Source organism: Onychostoma macrolepis, chromosome 05 (genome assembly GCF_012432095.1).
Source record: "Onychostoma macrolepis isolate SWU-2019 chromosome 05, ASM1243209v1, whole genome shotgun sequence".
NCBI classification, from domain to species: domain Eukaryota; kingdom Metazoa; phylum Chordata; class Actinopteri; order Cypriniformes; family Cyprinidae; genus Onychostoma; species Onychostoma macrolepis.
In genome coordinates, this window is record NC_081159.1 from 5878195 (window position 1) to 5904684 (window position 26490).

General features: G+C 36.3%; 1 protein-coding gene across 1 annotated transcript in view; it reads left to right on the plus strand.

Moving 5' to 3' along the window:
* Window positions 1-23770, plus strand: part of zswim7 (zinc finger, SWIM-type containing 7) — a 30566-nt gene extending 6796 nt beyond the window's left edge. Inside the window, exons 5-6 of the mRNA XM_058777395.1 lie at window positions 20786-20890; window positions 22913-23770. Of these exons, the coding sequence (XP_058633378.1) occupies window positions 20786-20890; window positions 22913-23029 (222 nt within the window). The 3' untranslated portion in view covers window positions 23030-23770. The remainder of the gene's footprint in view (window positions 1-20785; window positions 20891-22912) is intronic.
* The last annotated feature ends 2720 nt before the right edge of the window (window positions 23771-26490 follow it).

Genomic DNA, 26490 nt, shown 5'->3' on the forward strand with positions numbered 1-26490 from the left:
CTGAACAAAAATTCTTTTAATCATGTTTGGCTGTTATGAATGATGTACAGAAATTTCTGCAACCAAAATATTCAGGCAAAATCTTCAAATTCTTGGTTTCGGCCCTGATTAGTTTCGGAGGGATGAAATCATTGACCAAAACACATTTTGACTGTGTCAGCATCTCACACAACATAGAAAAGCTACAACAGATGAACATGTCAGCAGTGAGGACCAAATAATGATGCTTGTATAGCAGTATGTCAAATTCTCCAAATATGTAGAATTGTCAAAGAACTTTACTACAACTGCTTTGTCACCTGTGAAATAATTGCTTTGTGATCTCATTACTTTCAACATTTCAAACACTATGGTAAGTCGATGATGCAACACAGTCCTATGATTATTCACAAGACTGCATGTTGCTATGTTGTTGTTAGATGCTTCTCCTAATTATTCACAACAGTACATTTTGCTGTCATAGATTTCTTTCCCATAGATCCAATGAGTCTCCAACACAAACGCGGCGTTTATAGTTTCTTGATACGAACACTGCAAAATAATTATTTGTCTTTCTACATTAAATTATAACTATAGCTGGATATGTGTGTATTTATATAATGTATGGTGAGCTAATTTGTGGCAAAACGTGGATGCTTTTAACTCGTTAAGGGTGAAATAAAACTGACTGGGTCAGAAGCTGTTGTTGTGGTGTCTGTCTGCCCTCCTCCCCTCCACTCCTCAGTTTACCACGGCCACTTTTGGAGCATTTTTCAAACCTGCGGTGAGAACCAGTGCTGAAATAGGGAGTTTTGTAACCCTTTAAAGAGTTCATATATGATGTGTTAGTCAGAGTGACCTAAATCCCCTCCGTTTATGACCAGCGAGTCCCTGAAAATGTCCACGCTATAGTCTACAGTCAGACGTACCAACACCACGCACAGTGAACTCATCATGTACTCTCAGTCCCAGAGTGTCTAGAATGGTCAGCCAATGTCCAGGAGGGAGAAGGTGGGTGGAAAAGCCTCGGTTTCCCCATAATTCCTCACATGACTGACCGTAGATCTCAGCATATGTCTGTTACACTGGGTTAAGTTTCCGTAAAACGCCTACGACAAGACCGAACAGAAGAAAAGCAAATAAAGCGCAAACATTACCAGAAAACAAAGTATAGTAATAAAAGTTAATAGCCCTTTTTATGACCTGCTGTGATTCATCTTTAGACAGTCATTGATGTCTGTGTGCGTTTATCATCTCTATTTGTCATTGGTAATTCTAGGCTCAATTGTCTTTTTTTTTACAAAGTGATATAGTTCCTGTAATTGCATTTTTAGGTGTTTTCCAGGAATCATTTCTGTTCTTGTTTAATAAAGTAAACAAACATATTTTGAGATTTGAGAGCTATGAAATGGAAGGCTATGCTTCTACCTTGCGGTTTGACTGTCTCCCAATATTTCCCATTTCAGTCACATGTCCTTCTTTGATTCCTTCTTTGATTGAAGGAAGATCACTCTTTAAAAATCCATTATGTTTTGTACTTTCCATACATATATATTTTATTTTTATTTATTTATTTATTTTTTAATTTAGCTGAAAATTTAAAGTAAAGTTTCCTTAAATTGGGGTAATTGAACTCTGTACTGTATGTTGTTCAGGGTGTTGTGTTCTTGGGTAGTAAATGAAACAAGTCATAGTGAAGGTCTTTGGAAAGGAGCTGCCTCTCAATATTTCAGTTGTACAAATTTGACATCTTTCTACTTTAGCATACATTTTGGTCACGGTGAAAAGTGTCCACACTTCTTACACATTTAACTGTTGTAGCTTAACAACGTTGTGTGCACAAACACTAACAAAACACTAGCATCTATTTTTGGATAATGATTTGGGCCTTCCAATTTTGGCCAAATTATTATTTTTTTACATCTTCACTCACCAAAATTTTGGTACTTCTCTACTTTATATGTGACCCTGGACCACAAAACCAGTCTTAAGTCTCTGGGGTATATTTGTAGCAATAGCTAAAAATACATTGTATAGGTCAGAATTATCCATTTTTCTTTTATGCCAAAACCATTAGGATATTAAGTAAAGATCATGTTCCATGAAGATATTTAGTAAATTTCTTACCGTAAATGTATCAAAACTTAATTTTTGATTAATAATATGCATTGCTACGAACTTCATTTGGACAACTTTTAAGGCGTTTCTCTCAATATTTTTAGGTTTTTTTGCACCCTCAGATTCCAGATTTTAAAATAGTTGTATCTCAGCCAAATATTGTCCAATCCTAACAAACCATACATAATGGAAAGCTTATTCAGCTTTCAGATGATGTATAAATCTCAATTTCTAAAAATTGACACTTAAGACTGGTTTTGTCGTCCAGGGTCACAAATGCTATAAAACAATTGTTCATGTTAACTTCATGTTAACTTATATAATGTTAAAAACTAAAAACTTGTTGAAAAGTGTTACAAAAGATTTACTTATTGTTCTTTTTATGACCTTCATGTTATGACAGGATGTGGTACGACTTCAGTCACTGTGTCTCCTGGCATGAGAAAACAGTTTAAAAGATTGTTGAGTAGAACAGAGAAATGTGAGAGTGATGTCTTTGTGCATTAGGTTCCTTAATATGCAATTTAACATTATTTTTTATCATTAGTGTGTAGATGTGGCACAGTAGTTTTTAGGGTGATTAGAGTATTTCGTGCATGTTGGAATGATGATGAGTGGTTTTATGTAGATCAGTTTGAAAACAAAGCAAGTGAAATGATGTTGTGGACAAATGTAGCTGTTGAAATACTGTGCTTCTGCAGTCTACATGCCCTGAGGTGCTAAATTGTTCCGATCACGTTCCCCACTCGAAATTGGATTTTTTTTCAATAGCATCTTTAGTTCTGGAGCTCATTCGTACTGAACTCAAAGGTGAATGTGAATTTTTGTTCTGCAATTTATGTGATCTCATATTTGGTGAAAACACTTCACAGTGTTTGGTCTTCTAGTCAAGAGGAACAGTATAAATGCAGGGATATTCAGACCCACAGAAATCTGCCACAGTTTCTACGCATTCTCCATAAATATTTTGTTTAAAATTAAATATTTTGTTTTCAGCGCACTTCAGAGTGTGGAGCAACCAGATCTGTTTTCCATGGTTAAAGTTTCCTCTGAAATCAGCACAGAAAATGTGGGCCCCAGGGTTGTGTGTTGGCGAGTAAGTTTGTGTACATATACAGACCACATGCAGAAATCCAGCGGCATTGCTGCAACAGGCGTTCTCTGGTGGCTCGCTCTTCAGTGGTAGGAAATGTTTCCGGTTGGTCCAGTAGCCAATATCCTGTCTGTCAGCCCCTCTCTGGGGAAAGAAGCTTCATTAATATGTCATTGTGATTGTCATACTGTATTAAGATCAGCTGTGCTTAATATCGTCCTGCCCTGGGGCTGCTGTCCAGCTGTCGTAGTGTTCTCACTGACCTTCACTTACCATCTTTATTGAGTCCTGACCTACAGTAGCATGGGTGGAGTCAAGAAATAACACAGACATAGATGTTTGCCTGACAGCATGAGGTAGTTTCACTGTTGATAGAAATCTCAAGACACTTTCACTGCTGAAATGCACTTAAAAATAGAGCTGTTTGAGCAACCTGTGGAGGAAGGGGCATGTTTGGGAAAACATTCTACACTATATGCTGTTTTTGTAGTTCTGTTTGGCGACGCTAGTACAGTAGGGCAGAAATGTGACTTTCTGCTAACCTGCAAGGGCATGTAAACAGGACATGGGCAGCTTCTCTCTAGTGGTGAAAGTCTCTTCCTCTGTGTAATGACCCTCCCCTGACACTAATGACTCCTCTGGCCTTTGTGTTGCTGGGAAATAATGCCTAGTGTTTGTCACACCAGCTGCTTTACCAGCCTGTGCCAATCCTCGTTGTGCCTTAATAAGGTGGGATGTTTTAATGTAGGGCAACTATGGAAAGAATGCAGGTAGTTTGATGGATGGTGGTATTTTTAAAATGTTATTTTTGATTGATGGAAGCAAAATTGTTAGTTGATATTACATATGTTAAAATACGTTTATGCTTAAGTCTTAAGAAATCCTCATGAAATTACGCAAGACTTTTTAAAATCCTCTGTTGTGCAAAGACGCAGCATAGTGAGGTCTGTAAATGTCAAGTTTGAGCAAGACTGTGCTTGCCTGCACTGTCATACCAAATTTTTTGTTGTGTAAAACACACAAGAGGTTTGGACTAGGCTGGCAGTGCCTTCAAATCAATAGAGACATTCGTGAAACCAGCATAATCAAAATAACCATATTTACTTTCTTAATGCATGTTCTTATTCTTTTATTATATAATGTTATTGCCCATGCAGCGCTAATCAGCAGGCTGTCAGGCGTCTTGCATTTAAACACAGTTTATGCTTGGAAAAGGGGATGAGAAGCATCCATGGGATGTCAGCATGAAATTAAAAGCTTGTCATATTGTGAACAATTTACTGATGCGTATTATTCCAGAGGTTAAAAAAAGTGTTTATAATCTTTAATCAAAATGTAATTATCTGCTCCACCTCTGAAACATCCTTTCTTTTTTGGCTGACTTCATGCATAACTTTTACTTCCACTCTTCCCCTCCTATCCACCCGACTTCATTCTTGCAACAGCCTGTTTTCACAATACATTCTATACCAGATTGATAAAATTCTATCCTACATTTTTTCATGTTTTGCACATCACATGTGCGTAAATGGGCTGCAGATAACATTTTTCATGTTGACTAATGCATGCTGAGATTGTTGCTGATATCTACCTGTAACATACTCACATCATCACTGGACGATCTTCCGAAAAGTGCAGAAGAAGATTCAAATCAGCGTGATTGAGATTGTGGATAGTGGTGTGGCGACATTGCAGGAAGATTTTTTAAAAAAGCAACAAAAGAAAAAGCTCTGTAATAAAGTTAAATGCAGTCCATTTCTTTCAGCAAGAAATCTGTTGTTTTTCTCTACTCTGACCTGCCTTTTTTCATTCACTCTGTATATGATCTTCACCAAGGATTTCAGACCTTCTCATTTCATACAATCTTTTATTTCATGTTTTATGCATATCCGTACAGAAAGGTAGCATCTCCTACTCTAATCTCTTCTCCCATCTCCTCACTATATGCTCCGGGCAGTTTGAAGTGTGGGGGGTGTTCAGAGCTGTTTCTCAGTTTAGATCATTTCTGTTTTGTAGAAATGTGTGAAAGGGGCACATTTTTCAAGCTGTATTTAAGAGCATAAACCTTTCTCTTATTCACTGACCACCTGCAGTCCGGTTTAAACCGGTCACTATGTGCTGGTGTAACACCGTCCCGTGAGAATTTAAATTAAATTATTCTCAACACAAACACGCCTACTATCTATGTAAATTAGCCTTATTAGATTGTTTCTTATTTGCAAACTGCCTGGTGTTATTACTGCCCACAGAAAGCAGATGGTAAATGAAATTAATTTAACCAAGTGAAGCCTGACATTTGAAATAATAGTCTGATTTTTTAAATTTTTTATTATATGGTTGTAAATGTGGAATAAAACATTACAATTTTACCAAAATACCTTTCACTTGCTAATAAAGTATAAACTATTAATCAGATAACAGAAGGCATGTTTGTACAACATGGTAAGTTTTTACCATGTTGATAATTAAGAGACCTTTTTTGCATATCAAATATGATACAATAGATTATGGGGTAAAAGAGATGTTGGTCTTCATTTCCTATTGATTATAAAGCAGTAATTCATCAAATGATGGAGAAAAGTGTTACGACCAGGCATGTCATTAGAGAGCACGGTAGTGGAGCGATGCTCTGCAGTCCCAGTAAAATATGCCAGATCACAGGTAGTCTGCTGTAAACTCCATAACCTATCACCCAGAACCAGCCCGCAAGATGGGGCATTGCAGCGTGAAAATTGCACCGTTACCTGATTTATTTTGAATGTATCCTCTAGAGACTCTTATTATTTTGAAACACTGACTGCTTATGCTGTACCCATGTTGACATGATGGGGTATAAAACAGCTAAAGGAAATATGAGGCAGTTTGTTTTTTGTCTAATCTAGATATTTTATTGTGATTTTATGTAATAGATTTTTTGGCTTATTAACATTTTGTTTCATAAAAATGGGAAGTAATAATAAATATATATATATATATATATATATATATATATATATATATATATATATACACACACTGTGTGCAGAATTATTAGGCAAGTTGATATTCTGGTCATATTTTTTGCCAAGAACATTTGACCAATTCCAAACCACATCAATCTTATTAACTACTATTGATTTTGTATTTAATCATTTGTAAGTTATATATAATTGTCCATGAAGGCTCAAAGTCAAAAACTCCTTATTTCAGGTGTGCTGAATTATTAGGCAGGTTTTCTTTTACAGATAAAATGAGCCAAAAAAAGAGATTGAACTCAGACTAAAAGTAAAAAAGAAAAAAAAAATTAAATGCCCATGAGAAGGATGCAATAATAGAATTAGTAAAGTTAAGGCATCACCATTGGGCAGTGAAATGCTCATTGGGTCAGCAGGGTCAGAAAAAACAGGTGGAGAAGAAAAGACACGTTAACTGCATAAGAATTAAGGTGAAGAATTAGGTGAGAAACCATCAGGCACCATTTAGTCTCCAGCGCCACCATTTTCCAGAACTGCAACCTTCCTGGACTCTCCAGAAGTGCAATGTGTCAGGTTCTCAGAGACCTTGCTTGGGTAAAAAATGCTAAAAAATAACCCTCACTTAATAAGAATAACATGCTAAAGTGTTGTGAAATACATGAAGACTGATTTTGTATAGGCTTTATGGACGGATAAGTTGAGAGTGACTCTTGAAGGACCAGCACCACATCCTCTTGTACCACTGTTTGAAGAATTTATCTTCCAGAATCAGGCAGTAAGTTTTAGGAGCTCATTTTAGTCAATCTCTGCAAGACAGACTTTTTAGGATAGGAGATGGAATAAAAATGAGCTCCTAAAACGTACTGCCTGATTCTGGAAGATAAATTCTACAGTTTTTCCTGTCCTTTGATTTCCTGTTCTGTTTTCTTGTCATTTGTTTTTTTTTTTTTTTTAAGAAAACCAGATTGCACTGGGCTTTCTTCCAATGAATGTCCTCCACTTGTCCCATCCCATTAATAATACTTACATTAGACCTCTTACCCCACACCTTTTAACATGTCACATTTTTCTATTTTTTTGACACGTCCAACCAAAACTACAGTAACCTCCACCACATATTAGATTCAAGCCTGTGAATTAAACATTTCATTCCACAACTCGGCCTGACTAACTTCCCACAAATCCAAAATCAACCACTTCCCGGTGGACCGGCCCTGACATCTCTTTGGTCTGACAGATTAGATACTGGCCTTTTCAAACCACTCCAAACATATCTGCCGCACAGTATCTGTTTTTGAAGAGGTCCCGTGAGGGGGAAGAGAGTTAAGGGTATCGCAGTGTTCCATCCAGATCCTACATATCATTTTTATGTTGTGTTGGAAACATATGATTGATTTATGTGTCAGTGGTTAAATGTTCTCCCAGCAGCAGGGGTCCAGAAGTCTGAAAACACACTGAAACACAAATCGGCTTCAAACTCCGATTTAAATCTGGAAGCAAAAATGTAAAGATTTAAAATATTTAACATTTTTATACTATTTAAATATAAAATTATTAGGAAATATTGACTAACATATTCAAATAAACAAATTAGCTACGTTATTTGGACCTATTTTGCTAATTAAATTCTAAAAGTTTAATTCAGCACTGTTATACTGATCATATGTAAATATACTAACAATTTTCAAAATAAATATGATGCAATAGGCTTTAAAGGGACAAAAGAGATGTTGCTGTTCATTCTGAATTGATTATAGAAGCAATAATTCATCAAATAATGGAGAAAAGTGATAAGACCAGGCATGTAGTCATTAGAGAGCTCAGCACCGAGCATCTTAAAATCCCAGTGCTGGAGCAATGCTCTACAGTCCCAGTAAAATATGCCAGATCACAGGTAGTCTCTTGTAGCCACCATTAACCTATCATCCAGAACCAACATATTTTTATAATATATTTTAACCTGCTAATTAAATTCTAATAGTTTAATTTAGCAGGGTTATACGGATCATACAGAAATGCTGTAACAATTTTAGTTAAAAATATTTTAGGTATTTTTTTCCCACACTGGCACAAGGAGAAAATCATATATGGTAAACATGGAAGTTTAAACATGCATATGATGCATGAGGAACAATGAGGTTTGTTGTAGCGTTTGTTTTTATTCTTTGCCTTATGTATGGTGTTGCTTGCCATATGTGATGCACTCTGTGTATGTGTTTTTATAAGAGAATAAAAGCTTAATGACATCTGTTAATCATAGAAAGCATTTGTATCTCTTCACAAGCCTTTGATTAAACTGCTCAGTTTATATGAATTAGTTTTACAATGCAAAGGTTTGATTATCTGGACTTTCAGTGGAGAAACACAAACTTCTCAGGTTACATCAAAAATATGTTTCAAATATCAAAATCAAAGTCTGATGGGTTTGGAAGGACATGAGGTTGAGTAAGTCACTGATTTTACATTTTTGGGTGAACTCCCTTTAAGATGTATCTGATTTTCACATTATTGGTCATTTTATATCTGCAACAAAATCATTCGCTTTTATGCAAAGCAACTTATAAATGAGGAATACCACAACAAAAGCAGTTCATCTTAGAGAGGAACCATGCAATACATAAAAGATAAATGAAGATAAAAGTTATTTTAGAGATGTAGAGATCACCCTTAGGCTGTTTTTGAAGACAGAAAGCGATTCTGGTGAGCTCTGTGATGCTGCACAGGGTCACTAGGTCAAGACGTTTTAAATACACACATCATGAAGAAGCTGATCTTGTGAGGCACAAAGCCCTCTTCCAATTATCCATCTCTTTACGGTATATAGACGGAATATGAAAACTTGCATTTGGTAACAACCAGTGAATGCTTTTACAGCTTGATTTCACAACTGCACTTCACAGTTGTTATATAATGCTGTAAACACTGTTGCATGCAGCCTCCAGTTTGCTTTATGCTGATGCCGTTGGAATGTCATTTTGTGTCTAAATATATCTAAGAGGCTACATCTCTAATTTGACCTGGCTGAATTTCCAGCATCAGTAGACAAAGAACGAATGTTACCAGACATTTTGACGTTTTGCTGGCTGTCGATTGATGGTCTGTCAGAATCTTCCTCTCAAGGCCAAGACAAGAGTAATGTATGTTGTGCAGGCTGGATTATGAATATGTGAGCATGAGAAATGAAGCGGTGTGCTGTATTAGCCTGTGAGTATTGAGTTTTGTCAGCATCAGTCCTGCTCTCTCCCGCTGCGACGGCTCTGGCCTTTGCACTGCTTTCACTCCTTTGGCTCCATGTTTTTAATTATCCTCAGTGTGACTCACCCACAATGAGGTGTCAGTCTTTGACAAAGCGAGGCCTTTTCTCTTCACAGGGCAGAGGAGCAGCTTCACTGCAGGGGATTTATCAATGTTTGCCTGATAATGGAGTGTGTGGTCTGATGAGTTTTTCGCAACACTAAGATTTATTCATCAAGATAATACCTTCATGAGTTATATTCAGTACTGAGACTTCAGCTGACACACATGGAGAGCAAGAAAGAAGCTTATGGAAAGTTGAAGGTATTTTATGAAACCAGCTTGTGGAAACGCAGCAGTTGTAAGATTAAAAATAAATATATATATATATATATATATATATATATATATATATATATATATAGTGTATATGAGTATATGTTGATTTGACATGGCATTTTCACTGTCCCACAAGATAAAAATGAATATAATTAATATTGTCGTTATTTAAAATGCTGTAAATCATTAAACATTTCTTTGTCCTACATGGAACTGTTATTATAAATGCTGCAGTGTTATTCAATTTTTTATTTTTTTTATTTTGAGCCAAATGTCAAAATTGTCCTATGGTGTGACTGTATCAAGCATGGTTCAATAAATTACAACTTTTATAAATTAAAAAGAAAAGCATAAAAATGTTAATACATACCTCCGGACTGTACAAGTGTCTATTTTAGTAAATGGCAATCATTTTTTTCATCCATATATTTCTGAAAGTGTAGGAACTTGATATATTTTGTCTCTGAAAACCATGTCCTATGGTGTGACACCATATCCTGATTTTAATCATTTTAAATCGGCAATTCCAGAGAAAACTTTAATTAGTTGAAGGACCTCATTCATGGTCGTGTCAAGCCCATGACATGTGCAGATGGTAAATTTTTGTCTCAGAATTGTTCAAATATTTAACTTTTTTTGGAACCACTACAGTGTTAACGTTTTGTTGTCCTTTGGTGTGACACTCCTAAATTATATTTTTTTAAATTAAAAACTGCATGTTCAACTACATAATCATGGAAAATTATGCAAATGTGTCTTGCAAACTGCTACTGACAGGTTAGCTTGGTATAGCAAGGTCATTAATTGACTCAAAAGGCTGAAACGTCCTATGGTGTGACACTTGTACTTTCACACCATAGGACAAAGATGTCACACCAGAGGACAAGGTCTCTTTAAAAAGCATTTTAAATAATTAAATAAGATTGGTTTAACTCCTTTTTAATCTTTATTGATTATTTTCAGTGTTCTTAAATACAATAATTACATTAAACTATTTTCTGATGTTTTTTGCAGAAAACTTATAACTGTTATAAAGTGTCATGAAAATAAGTATAAAATGTGATGTTTTGAAACTGTTTTTGAAACAGAAAGAATTGAGGGAGAAAAATTAGTGGAAGAGAGAGGACACAGAAATATATAGAGAAAATTAACAGGGATCCACCAGAAGGGAGGAGATCCTAAGAGAACGATGCAGAAAGTAAATAGAATCAAAATCATGCCTTAAAAAGAGTAGCTATATAGTTTAAAAAAAAATCATTCACATCTTAATGAATGTAGTTTCAATCATATATCAATAATATTTAGCTGTATCATAAATATCAATCATATTTAGCTGTGCCGCACATGCAGCAAGAAGAGTTTTAGTAACATACTGATTGACTACGAGACTGAATTTTGTTGATAAATTATTTTGTTGTTTAAAAAAACATGTTGATATTGTTTGTATCAAAATTAAACTTTCTTTCTCATTTGACATGTTTCATTGACAAAATTAAATAGAAATACTTTAATAACTACCATTTCTGTCCTTTAGTGTGATGTAATGTCCTATGGTGTGACACACACAAAAGAACCACAGATTTGTTTTTATCTCAAAACATCTTAAATAAAAAAAACAGTTGAGTATTGCAATAGGGGAGATAGAAATATCTTAAAATGCTTTAATTTTCAGCAGTTTTGAACAGATGACAGCAAAGTTTGTCTTGTTGTGTGTGTGTGTATATATGTATGTGTGTGTGTGTGTATATATACTTCAACAAACTCACCAACTTAATAAAGAACTTTATAGCCATTAGTGAAACAGAGCAAATAAAGATAATACTAGGAGAGGGACAGACAGCAGCACTGGCTGCGAGATACGTGTGGACGTGCCACAGCCTGAGAGACAGCAGGTGAATGTGTGTAATGAGTGTAATATGTGTATTACGTCTGACCTCAGTGTGTTTCCCTACTGTCCGCCACAGTGACTCTCAGCCTGTGTGTGTTTATGTGTTAAACACTGGTATGAAATGTTCACATAATAAGTTCTTATTTGTTACACTGTTTATTTAAGTTTATATTGTTATAAGGTTTTTATTCTATTATTTTGATCTTTTCATTGTTATTATATTTCTCCACATATATTTCAAGCTTTGGCAATATTGTATTTTTTACAGTCATGCCAATAAAGCAATATTGAATTGAATTGAATTATATACATACACTGCAGGGCTCGCAAAATTTCAAAATCCCTGGTAGCCCTTCGGGCAGGAACTCTTCAGATTTTGGTAGCCCGAAAATTAATTTAACTAGCCCAAATTAAAAAAAAAAGACTTTTTTTTTTTTTTTAAATATAGAAAATCAGATAGGAGTTTAAATGTCAATCAAAAATATTTTCAACACACAAATATTAACAAATATGAAGGAAGGAATCTTATTTTACTATTTACAGGATATCTGCAGAATTTTTTAAAATAAATTTAAGGCAATTTATGACCCATTTTAAGAGCTGCACAAGTAAAATGAACATAGTATGAGCGGGGTTGGACAATGTCTATGGTAACATACAGTATTGAGCCATAAAATTACATGATTTACAATTCAGATACAGGTTTTCGCAAAAACAAAAATCTTATACAACAGCATTTCAGGCTATAGACCATTTTTATGAAAAGGAATAAATCGAGCATATCAATTATGTTAATTTAAAACGTATAAATATTACTGTCTTAATTGTTTAAATTTTTAGAAGGCACATTAACTTCTTTCTCATTTACAACTCTGTGTTTGCTGCGTAAAACGAGTTGAAAAATCTGAACTTTGGCGAAAATTCGTGCCGCGTTAACCAATCAGGAGCTTGCTCTAGTAGTGACGTGATTACGACGTAGCTAGGGAGGCAGAAATCCGAAACAACAATAGAGCTTGGCAACCGACGTCACTGCGCAGTGCATTTTGGGACGTAAACAAGAGGGCGCCGCCATATTGTGAGGCCACATCGGGCGAGACTTAAAACCATAGACATCATATTAGATAGACGCCCTATCGACCGCTACTGCCTATTGGCGCTGACGAGCGGTGGGGCCGCCATCTTAAACCGGTCACCCGCTCCATTCACTGTAATGTGTTTGGCTGGTGCAATGAGCTGTCAGCGCATTTAATTAATCATACCTCACTTAATACCGAACTGATTTTTTTACGCGGGTTTTTTTCTGCAAAGGTCATATATGTAGCTATGATACAGGACACATGGTTCGGCATATTTTAATATTCATAGCAGGAATTAATATTCATTTAATATACTTAACAGTAATATAACATTCTGATATGAGATATAAAGTGACCAGACGTCCAAAATCAAAATATGTGATGTAGGATATAAGGTATTTTATAAATCACACACTATGATAAAGAAGCAAAACAGATAGTTACAGTAAGGTATTTTAATAAGTTTAAGAAACAATTTATTATGATTTGTCTCACACACACAAACACACACTATCTCTCCCTCACACATTCTCTCTTTCACACACTCTCTCTCTCTCTCTCACACACACACACACACACACACACTCTCTCTCTCTCACACACACACACTCTCTCACACACACAAACACTCGCTCTCACAAACACTCGCTCTCACACACACTACACTTTACAAGGGTAGATGGAGTAATAATGTAATTTTACCACAGGACCTCTGTAATATTAATGGCCAATTCACACGGGATAAGATATCTCAATAAAACTAGCAGAAGTGGGAGGGGTAACTCGATTTGCGTATCGTCGTCATGTGTGTATTACATTGCTTCCTGAAATCACGTGCACAAACACAAATGAAATTACCCATATATATTTATACTAACGTACATGGCCGTTGAATGCTTGTATCTGATAACCGAGACGTTCTTGTAATTATTACTTTACCCCACCTCTCCATGCCGGTGCAGTAAACATAGCCTAGCTAACGTTAGCTGACTACGATTCCAGTAGTAATGTCAAAGATCCTTGCTCCTTCTCATTTATCTGGTAGTATTCTATTCACAAAATACAACCAATAGTGCGGTAAATGTTGAAATTACTTGTGAAAAGTAATCCCCTTGACCCTATTTTGGCGATGGTTCGCCGATTAGAACAAGAAAATGCTCCACAGTGCTCTGGCATCTTAACTGCTGCTACGCAACGAAACTAGGAGTACGACCGGTTCAAGATGGCGGCCGTATTTCTCGGCGCCCAGCGGCCAATAGGGTATCTAGTCTCTATATGATATCTATGCTTAAAACAACCACATGAAAAATCGCATCCAAAGCGCGCGCTGCGAACAAACAAACACTTGCTTGTTGCACTTAAGTGGCCAAATACACACAAAATAATGTCAAAATGGTCGTCCTGGCGAGTATCCTCATAAGCATTGTCAGTTTTGTCTTAAGTTGCGAAAGAAAACGCATATGTATAAGTATTGGATCCGTGAAACAGGTCTTGTGACAGCAGCCTAATAAAGCTGTGCCGTCTGTCATTAATGTTAATCAAACAACAAAAGACAGAACAAATCCCTCACTGCTCTTGACTAAATAATGTTTTGTTGAATAACTTTAATATGTTGATTTACACTTTATTCAATTTCTGTAGCCTATTTAAAACAGGTTCATATTACAACTTCCTCAGCGTCGCAACAAGTGGCCTCACAAAATGGCGATTTTTCCCATCAGCCACCGCGGCGCTAGAGCAGTGACGTCATGCCCCCATCCCCTATGGAGGACAAAATCATAGTCGCTGTATACCGCTGTGGATACCCGGAGCAGTAAGATACATCTTCGTGAATCGTACTTTTATAGAAACAGGAATAAAAAGGATCTTGCTTGGTGTGTTACTTTGTGCACAACATAGTAAATCATAATTTATAGCCTATTTGTTACATAAAAATATTATTTCTATGTTAAGACTAGAATAGGCTACTTATGGCAAACATTTGTACATTCATTCTAATTATATCCTATTGCAAATACACTCACAATAGTATAGTAAAAAATAGTTATTTGTGATTGGACCAGTGTAGTGTAATGAGACTGGAGCCGCCTGGCAGAAGCCCCTCCTTGACGCGAATTCGCGTCTGTTGTGAAGTGAATTTCACGCGCGAATGAAGCGAGTAAACTCAAAATGTTCAAGCGTCCAACTACGCGCGAATAGCGCGATTTATTCGCGCAAGTCGCATCTGGTGCGGCACAAGTGAGCTAAATTGAACAGTCACAGGAAAAATTACAGAGCCGTGGGTTGCGGTTTTTTGGGCTACTTTTATAATGTACCGCGGCCGCCCAACGTGTATATAGACAAATAAAAATGAAAATAGATCCTTTTACTAATGTGTATTATACTTGGAATGTACCTGGCAACTTAAGAACGGAAAGATGGTTGTAACATCACAAACAACGTGAGTTTCAGCCAGAACATAAATGTTAAGGCTTTTACACAGCAGATATAAACTTGACAAGAGCCACTATAGATTATATAATAAACACACGATTACAATAGGATATTTGTATGTAATTTGTGCAGCTATATAAAAGGCTATAAATAGCATATTTTAACAACAGTAAACGACCAAATTCCACATGTGATCGTAAAAGGAAGTCATTACAAACACTCGATGGTGGTTTGAAGTGAGTTCTGAGTAAAAGTGTGCTATTAATCTCATAAATTGTCTTATGAAGCATGATGCTAATATTAGCTGTAATGCACCTGCAGAACAGGTCCAATTCTTCTTCATAATGCATTTTGTCATAATACTTCACGAAGGCTAGCAAGAAAATGTTTTGTTGTATTTATTTAGAAATACTTTTGATAATAGTTGGGATTGTATACTGGGATTGAAGCGATGTGGCTTGGTAAACGTTTTATTGCCAGTATAAAGGCTGATAATGGCTGAATAAAAACAAAAGAATAATGATAAAAGAATAATAAGGATTATGTCTCATACCTGGCGGAAGTGTGAAAGGTTCTGTTTCCTTAAGCTAGTTTGTCATGCATTTCTTTACTTCAACACATTTACAGGTAAATCCTAGTATTTTAAATTTGTGATTAATCATGATTAATCAGTCCATGACTGTGATTAACGCGATTAAAGTTTTTAATCGATTGACAGCACTAATATATACATATGTACATTTATTTGTGTGTGTGTGTATATATATACAGTGGGGCAAAAAAGTATTTAGTCAGCCACCAGTTGTGCAAGTTCTCCCACTTAAAAAGATGAGAGAGGCCTGTAATTTTCATCATAGGTATACCTCAACTATGAAAAAAAAATCCAGAAAATCACATTGTAGGATTTTTAAAGAATTAATTGGTAAATTCCTTGGTAAAATAAGTATTTGGTCACCTACAAACAAGCAAGATTTCTGGCTCTCACCGACCTGTAACTTCTTCTTTGAGAAGCTCCTCTGTCCTCCACTCGTTACCTGTATTAATGGCATCTGTTTGAACTCGTTATCAGTATAAAAGACACCTGTCCACAACCTCAAACAGTCCAACTCCAAACTCCACCATGGCCAAGACCAAAGAGCTGTCAAAGGACACCAGAAACAAAATTGTAGACCTGCACCAGGCTGGGAAGACTGAATCTGCAATAGGTAAGCAGCTTGGTGTGAAGAAATCAACTGTGGGAGCAATTATTAGAAAATGGAAGACATACAAGACCACTGATAATCTCCCTCGATCTGGGGCTCCACGCAAGATCTCACCCCGTGGGGTCAAAATTATCACAAGAACTGTGAGCAAAAATCCCAGAACCACAGGGGACCTAGTGAATGACCTGCAGAGAGCTGGGACCAAAGTAACAAAGGCTACCATCAGTAACACACTGCGCCTCCAGGGACTCAAATCCTGCAGTGCCAGACGTGTCCCCCTGCTTAAGCCAGTACATGTCCGGCCCGTCTGAAGTTTGCTAGAGAGCAATGTCATATGGTCAGATGAAACCAAAATAGAACTTTTTGGTAAAAACTCAACTTGTCGTGTTTGGAGGAGAAAGAATGCTGAGTTGCATCCAAAGAACACCATACCTACTGTGAAGCATGGGGTGGAAACATCATGCTTTGGGGCTGTTTTTCTGTAAAGGGACTAGGACGACTGATCCGTGTAAACGAAAGAATGAATGGGGCCATGTATCGTGAGATTTTGAGTGAAAACCTCCTTCCATCAGCAAGGGCATTGAAGATGAAACGTGGCTGGGTCTTTCAGCATGACAATGATCCCAAACACACCGCCTGGCAACGAAGGAGTGGCTTCGTAAGAAGCATTTCAAGGTCCTGGAGTGGCCTAGCCAGTCTCAGATCTCAACCCCATCGAAAATCTTTGGAGGAGTTGAAAGTCCGTGTTGTAGCGACAGCCCCAAAACATTACTGCTCTAGAGGAGATCTGCATGGAGGAATGGGCCAAAATACCAGCAACAGTGTGTGAAAACCTTGTGAAAACTTACAGAAAACGTTTGACCTCTGTCATTGCCAACAAAGGGTATATAACAAAGTATTGAGATTAAATTTTGTTATTGACCAAATACTTATTTTCCACCATAATTTGCAAATAAATTCTTTAAAAATCCTACAATGTGATTTTCTGGATTTTTTTCTCATTTTGTCTCTCATAGTTGAGGTATACCTATGATGAAAATTACAGGCCTCTCTCATCTTTTTAAGTGGGAGAACTTGCACAATTGGTGGCTGACTAAATGCTTTTTTGCCCCACTGTATATACATATATATATATATATATATATATATATATATATATATATATATATATATATATATATATTAAATGCTTTAAATGCTGATGAGCTCTGCTCACCCCGCCCCTCTCTTCGGTGGGGTGATGAGCAGTTCTGAAGACTGTAAACTTTAGCTGCATTTGTTGAGGAACTTGATAACTAGCACATTATTAGCCATTGGCCATTTGCAAAGATTCTTTAAAAAAAAACAAAAAAACCTTACACTCACTTCTTCTGTAGGTGAAGCTGGATCACAAATGATTTGCGCGAACATAGACACATTTAGGGTCTATGTTAAAACGGCTGTGTCAGTCAATATTCGTGGGAGGGGTCTGTGCAGAACTACGTCACTCTGCCAAGAATCTCAGAACAGCCTGATCTGAGCAAGTGATCATTATCATTGGGGATTTAAAAAAAGCACTAGGTGGATTTTTATTATTATAGGGTGAATGTGTACACACACTGTCAACACACATTTGTTCAAACACCATGTAAAAGTGAATTTTGCATCTGATGACCCCTTTAAAGCTAAAAGTTATTGATTTCCTCTTTTCTTTTGTTCTTTGATTAATAGACATTACAGCTACCTGGTTATTAGGTTATTTGGCTGCTATTACTTTAAGAACTCCCGCTGTTGAACATGACAGATCTGACACAGATGCTCGTAGTTTCATTTGCGCTTTATATGCAATAATACAGGCTACAGTATGGCGGCTGACATGACAGGAAAACATTTTTTACTGACATATGGCCTGACAACATCTCATCTGATCGCAGTTCACTGTTGTTCTACTGAAGCTCCTCGTTCCCTGAAGCTTTTCCGCACTCATTTGACTAGCACCTGGCACTGAGGCGAAGTGGAGCGTGGGTCTGAAAAATCTCCTGTTTGATGTGGTTGTAAAGATGTTCTCTGTCTTAATAATCACAATTCTTGTCAAGAAAAAAAGAGACCAAAGCAGCAGTTGCGAGTGGGGTGGCCAACCCTAGCTCCGCCCCTGTGTTAACGGAGTTAAATGTTTTTAACGTTAAACTGTAAAAATTATTTGCCTGCATTAACGCGCTATTTTTGACTGCATGTAAATGGTTGCCGCTTATTGCATTACTAAATGATGTTAAAGAAACCCAAACTCAGAGCAGATGCTGAGATGGAGTTTGTGTGGAATAGAGCTGCTCTAAGATGCCATAAACACTGGCTGATAATGAACTATTCACGTGTAAAAACACAGGCCATGTATTTTTTTTTTCTATATTGCTTTTTATTAGTTTTATAACAACATTTTACAACAACATACCAAGAACACAAAACAAAGTACATAAAAAAAAAAAAATAATAATAATAATAATAGTAATAAAAAAAAAAATAAAAAAAAATAATAAAATAAAAGGGCAGGCTACATTACAAATGACATAAGGGCCTAGAATAGTTACAAAGGAGAAAGATAAAACACAGAGGAAAACAAAACAAAAGGGGAGATGAAATCCGCATGGAAACCACTATAACACAAATATATTAAAAAAAAAAAAAAAAATTACAAAAAATTAAGTACTACTGTTATTTAGCTGTTGGAGGAAGGGACCCCAGATCTTAGAAAACTTTTTAAGAGACTTTGATTCATTAAACCGTAATTTCTCAAGGTGTATGACAGAGGCCATCTCCGCCAGCCACCTCTGAAAACATGGGGGAGCAGTGGATTTCCACTCCCTCAATATGATTCTCTTGGCCACCACCATGCCCAACATTAGTGCCAACTGCAAATAATTAGGCAAAGATGAAACCGTGTCAGAGTAACCAAAGATGGCCAATTCCACTTCAGGCAAGAAAGCCTGGTTATATGCCGCAGAGTACCAAGAAAATATATCCTGCCAATACCTATGAAGTTTAGGGCAGAACCAAAAAGAATGAGACAACGTTCCCTCTGCGCCCTGACATCGATCACAAACTGGAGACACTGCTGGGTATATCTTGTGGAGTTTGACTTTAGAATAGTGCAGCCTGTGTACAATTTTAAACTGAATTAATTGAAGTCTTGCATTGATAGAGCAGCTATGAATTCTCTGCAGGATTTCAGACCAGAGGTCGTTAGATAGGTTGATGCTAGCATCCCTTTCCCAAGCTACCTTAAGATAATCAGAAGACATGTTTAACTGCGATGAGAAGAGGGAAACAAATTGCGAAACCATATGCCTAGTATCCGGTGCTTGTCGCACTAGTTTATAGAACCGGTGTTCTTCATGCTGGATCCTGTAATCGGAAAAAGCTTGCTGAACATAATGCCGAGTCTGCAAGTAGCGATAAAAATGGGAGTGAGAAAGACCATATTTACTTAGCAGGTGATCGAAAGAGGCAAAGTGACCATCAGTGTATAGTTCGTTAAATGAAGAAAGACCCTTATTATTCCACAATTGAAAGATTCTTTCGCTCAGAGCAGGTGTAAAATTGTGATTCTTACAGATGGGGGAATATAGAGAAGGCTGTGTAATACCAAGAAATTTCATAATTTGTTTCAATATTCTTAAAGAGCTATGTACTACAAAATTTTTAGAAATGCTCTTTAAAGGGGCGTTTAAACTGGCAAGTAATAAGGCAGGGAGAGAGCTCTTATTTACAGACTGAGATTCCATGTGAATACAGGCCATGTATTTAATTCAATTACAGCCTTTGTGATTCGATAATTGCACTGAGCCACGTTTTTGGTTTTATTTCGAAATATGTCATAGGATGGGATGCTGACATGTAGGTGTTTTTGTACTTGATTGGGATGTATGATTGTATAACAACCAAGAAATATGAAGCTATGTTACAGAAACACATTCCCCATATGATGTTCCCATATTCCAGCATGGTAATGCTCCCATATAGGCTGCTAAACAAATCTAACACACTCCATGACCTTGTCATTGATCAGATCTACACATCATGACATGAGTCTCTCTGGGACGTCCAGAGTGCAGAATGCAAATTAGTTTTCCACCTTCTTCATACCTCAAACAACTGGAGGCACAACATACACTTTTCCTTATATTACACTTGCCTAAATAATTTAGACCTAAACCTGAAATCTGGGTACACACGTGTAATTTACAAATAACATATTTATTCTGCCAACCAACCGAAGAGCACTGTTTTGTTTGATGTCTTGATTGTGTTTGAGTTTGACTCTTTTCCATAGAGACTATAGAGAGATCTACCTGTTATTTAGCCTGTACTGTTTGACACTGTAAAATCAAAGTCTGTATTTTTGGAAGCTGAAATCCTCTAGAGATGACTTCAGCACAACACCCGTCTCACATTTCATTGTGGCTTCTCACTTTGTGTATTTCTCTCTCCATCAGGTGTTAGGTGGATCAGGGCGTCTGTACACGTGCTTCACATCCTGTCACTACTGCCCATGCCCTGCCTTCTCTTTCTCTGTGCTCCGGAGAAACGAGAGTCTGATGGTGAGGTCACTTCCTCTTTATGTTCACACACTCACACAGCTGCACTCATAGACCCTGAGAACCTCATCCTGATTCGTCGTTTGTAGAATTATTTGTCAATATATGTTTACACACGGGGTTGAAAGTATAATAATTAAGTTTTGTTTTTGAAAAGTCTCTTATGCTCACCAAAGCTGCATTTGTTTGATTCAGTAATATTGTTAAATATTAGTACAGTTTAACATAATTCAATTTTTTTATTGTCATCAGTGTTGAAAACAGTTGTTCTGCTTTATAGTTTTGTGGAATCTGTGATACACTACCAATTGTTCAAATGTTTGCACAAAGTAAGATTTTTAAAAATAAAAAAGAAACTTAAATTGATGAAATGTCTTTAAACACATTTGGGTTTTGTTTTAAATACATGCTTTTCTTTTTAACTTTCTATTTATCAAAGGATCCTGAAAAATGTATCATCACTGTTTGTACAAAAATGACATTTTATGTGACATTTTAAGATATATTTAAATAGAAAACAGGATTTTAAATAGTATAATAATAGTATAATGATATTTGTTTTTACTGTATTTTTGATCAAATAAATGCAGCTTATAGGTGAACATAAGATACTTCTAGAAAAAACTTTAGGTAACACTTTATTTCGATAGTCCACTTTAGACATTCTACTAACAGTAAGTAACTTTGCAACTACATGTCAACTAGCAGGCATTAGTGTTAGTAGACTGTCTGCTTAATATTTTCTAATGCTTTATTTTGATGGGTCCACAACATACTGACTATGAGAAACTTTGCAAGTATGTCAACTTATTCTACGAACCCTAAACCTACTCTACTGAGAGTTAGTAAACATATAGTTGCAAATGAATGAGAGTTAGTTGACGTGTAGTTGACATATAGTTACAAAGTTACTTCTAGTTAGTAGAATGTCTAAAGTGGACTATCAAAATAAATCTAAATCTTAATTATTCCAAACTTTTTACTCCCTGCATTTTCCGTTTGCTTGCTTGTATGGCTGACATCAGTAACATTTGCACAAATTGATGCTAAATAGTTGACAATATTACCAATTAGTTGACCACATTATTTGATATGCAAATTTGACTAAGTGATTATTGAAAACCGTTTTAGTTGCAACACCAACACCTTTTATTTGCCTGCTTTTGCTTTAAATATCTTCCTTTGCTCTCTTCTTAATCTGCCTGTTGCTGTGGTTATTTCTAGTGATTTTATTTGTTTTCTGGTCTCCATTGACTGTCTGTCCTTTGATGATGTGGCCCCATTTCAACAATATCTGTTGCCGCACAGTTGCATGTGCATCAGCCTGGTTTTGAGCCCAGGGGACTGAATGAGACTAAAATTAGTCCTTAAGTCTGAGAAATAAAATCCAGAGACAACCCCAAAATGCACTGCTTGACTCTGATAGCATGACCTCACTTTATTATCGAACTGCAACAAAATATAAATGCGTTTTAAGCCCATGTGATCTGAGAGGAATGGTTTCCTTGTTTATTTATAGTCCTCTGTGTAATGCATTAGCATTTGCTTGATGCGCTAGAAAATGTCTCAAATGTGATTAAGCTGCCTGCTCTCAGCGGCCGTCTCACCCAAAGATAAAACATAAGAACATGATGTGAGATTCGTTGGTGGTCTCGAGGGTCTGAGGTGGGTCTGGGGTGCAGTCAAGCCTGTAGTAGACCAACAATTATGGGTGAATGTCAATAATAACGCAAATACAGTCTGTTCATCATAGGCTGTTTCATTGCCAGTCTTCTCGTTTTGGGCGACACTAATATTCTCCTTCATTGTAATGCTGTTTATATTTCCGTTGCGTGTTGAATGTCTAGCCATGGTGAATGTGCATCCCGCTGATGCATTTTTCATGTGTGCAGTCACCATGAATTGAAAACAGATGGCTGCATTGTGCAGTTTTTTGTCATTACACAATAAGTCGTAGTGTGAAACATACCTGATCTTGATCAAGCATCATTTTATTGAGCTGTTTTGCGCATCTGTGTTCTCCAGTGTAAGCACCTCCTGGCTGTCTGCCTGAGTCAAGCCATGGGTTTGTGCCAGCAGGAGCAGGTCTCAGATCAGCAGATGACCCACATTCTCTCAGGGCAAACTGAGGCCAGCATATAAATAACTCATCCTGGAGTCTGATAAGAACACCCATGCAGGAATTCAGATATTTAGAGTCATAATGGATTAGAATGGACTTTTCAAAGTTGTTGTTGCACTTAAATTATTATAATTTTTTTTTTTTTTAAGTAAGGGATGCTCTGTCATAGAATGTTGAAAATTGCTTTGAAAGTAAGTCAATAAACAAGCAAAGCTGTGACCCTCAATATGATGTCTGTGTATGTTTGTATATATACTTGCAAAATTATTTTATCATTTGCCAGAGAATGTACATCTGTTCATTGAGCATGATGGCGTTTATTTTTGGAGTTTCCGTTTGTTTGAAGGTTCTGCACCAGAGACTGACTCTCATCAATAAACGATGAAACCACATAGTTTAAATACTGTGCTTCTCGACTTCTTTTGTTTTTCTCAGCTAAGTTTTGGGTTTTGCGTTCATAAAATATTTGTGAACTATTTACTAAACATTCAAGTAGTTAGATTTGATCATGCTTTCTAAAAAGAACAATGAACTATGTTATTAATAACCACAATACATACTGAAAGAGGACTTGTTTTTTTTGTAACCAATGAGGTATGAGAGGCCGCTCCCTTCAACCGTGACTTACAATACAGCAGGGCCTCTTGTACCTTATTGCTTTTATGAAATGGTTACCACACTACAAAAAATATTAAAACCAATGTGTGTATTGATATTACTTTTTTTGAAGTAAGTTTGTTAAATCTGTCCTTCTGCTAAAAAATAATTCCTGACAGCAACAGTAACATGCCTCATCTTATGGAGCTCAAATAAAAACAGAAACTGTTCTCATCTGTGTTTTTTATTAAAAATTTTTCACACATACGTGGGCCAGAGTTGGGAATCCCCTGCACTATTTTGAGTGTTTATGTTGCTAAGGGTGTTGTGCAGTTTTTTTTTTTTTTTATCTTTAGTTTTTTGCTTACACGTTATGTAGCAGCAATGAGATGTTAAATGTTTATCATATCATGATTCAAATCACTTTTTTTTTTTAATATAATTTTTGTTCATTTATTATCCTTATCCCAACCTTAACGTCCTAATGAGGACTCTCTCTATATACACTGTGTGCAGAATTATTAGGCAAGTTGATATTCTGGTCATATTTTGCTTTGCCGTGTCCCTCCACCTATGCTGTTATGTGTCAATTTCAGTTTCCACATTTCACAGGAGAGCCTATACACACCTCATCTGTCATCCTATTAGAATTCACTTCCACCATGGCAATGCAAAATAGAAACCTACATTCCATTGTGCATCTACAACCTGACACTGGTTACATTTCCTGCCTGTATTCATACAGACAAACATTTCATAGTGTATAATGATTCTGCACGTTAACCGGTCGCAGAACTACTACTTTCAAAATGTATATAAACGAAGGATCAGTTTCTTGTGGGTTTTTTCAGTGTGTTTAAAGGTGTGAGAATTTGGTATTTAATAATGAGATTGTGAGTGTTTATCATTTAGGGAACTGGAAAATGGTAACCGCCAATTGAATGATAACAATATATCAGCTAGGCTATATTCTTGGACTTTGTGGCTTTGGCTCTGGTAGAAGTGTGTATTTAAACAATGGCTGCATGTGCAGTTTCTCAAAACACACATTTACAGACACTTTTCTTCTGAAGAAACCACAGTTGAGCTGAGCTGAGCTAAAACTGTCCAACTTCCATTTAAAGGCACACAAGATATATAAACAGCTTTTATTAATAAAATAATTCACCATACAGAGATAAAATAACAAGACTCCATTTTGATGCTAAAGGTTTTTGTCGTGAAACTATTTTCTTTCAACACATACAAGAGAACATATCACAGTCTATGTAGATTAGTGATTAACACACACATCAAAAACATTTAAAAGCACAGACTCTTTTCTGTTTGCTCCAAAGGTAGGAATACAATATTCAGGTTCACTTGACTGGTTAAAAAAAGGCCTTTAGTTTTACTGCTTTCACCAGACAGTACTTCATGGAAAAAAAACATCAGCTAACACAGTTGCAGTGCAGTACAGATTTGTCTCCATTGGAATGTCCAAGATGTCTGGCACACTCCTGTAGTTTAGCCCTTACAAACAGTAACAAACATTTGTACATTTACATCATTTAGAGACTACAAAACACAAAAATACTGCTAAAGAATGTCTTTCTTCCCCTCAATAAATAGAAACTGTTGGCACAGCTGCGTTTGGGGAAGGCATGTCACTGTCAGGGACAAACACATCAGTGCATCTGTCAGTTTGAGTCGGGTACCGAAACCAGCTCATGAAATCAAACAATTTCCAGGAATAAGTCATTTTTCTGTTCATACCGAAGGCAAACAAAGAATGTGACAATCACAGTCGTCATTGATGATTGTTAAAGGAGTAGTTCATCTAAAAATGAAATTTGTGTCATCTCACCCTCAAGTTGTTTCAAACCTGTAAGATTTTTTCTTCTTTGGTTGAACAGAAGAATGTTGGAAACCAAACAGTTGACGGTAGCCATTGACTTGCATAGTATGGAAACAATTACTTTAGAAGTCAATGGCTACCGTCACTTTTTTGATTACCAACATGGACAAAAGCAATTTCGTCCAGGTTTGTAACAACTTTAGGTTAAGTAAATGATGACAGTTTTAATTTTTGCATGAACTATCCCTTTGATATACAGCTATAGTAAGTGGAGTGGGATTTTGGACCAATCAACTTTCAGTAATAGAAATCAATTGAAAAAAGTCTACCAATTATCAGTTTTACCTAGGGTGAATTTTTATTTATTTATTTTTTTCAGATGTGCACTGACTGGAGTTTCTGAATTGCCTAAAATATCCAGGTTTTGGCTGAAAGTAATAACCAATAGCGTGTAGGCATTATACATAATCAACCAATCACCGCATGTGAGAAGGAAGGATCTACAAAAAAACAAAGAAATGCAAATACGTATACATATAATGTATGTGAGTACTGTAGAGAACATGTCAATAAGAAAACAAAGCCAAAACCTGGATATTTTAGGCAATATAGAAATCCCAGCCAAGACATGTACTGGAAAAAGAGTATGTATGGTGAGCCTAGATTTACTGCTTGCTGCTTTTTCGCATTTCACCTGGACACAGTTGCAATTCACTCCAAAAAAAACAAACAAACATATAATTATACATTCCCTTGATTTCAAAATAACTTCTAAATGTGGGCTTATTAACTTATCATGTATGGGTCAAAATAATTTTTCTTTTCTTGATTTTTCTTTTATGGTAAAAATCATTAGAATATTGAGTAAAGATCATGTTCCATGAAGATATTTTGTAAATTTCCTACTGTAAATGTATCAAAACTTCATTTTTGATTAATAATATGCATTGCTAAGAACTTTAAAGGTGATTTTCTCGATATTCAGATTTTTTGCGCCCTCAGATTCCAGATTTTCAAATAGTTGTATCTCGACCAAATATCGTCCGA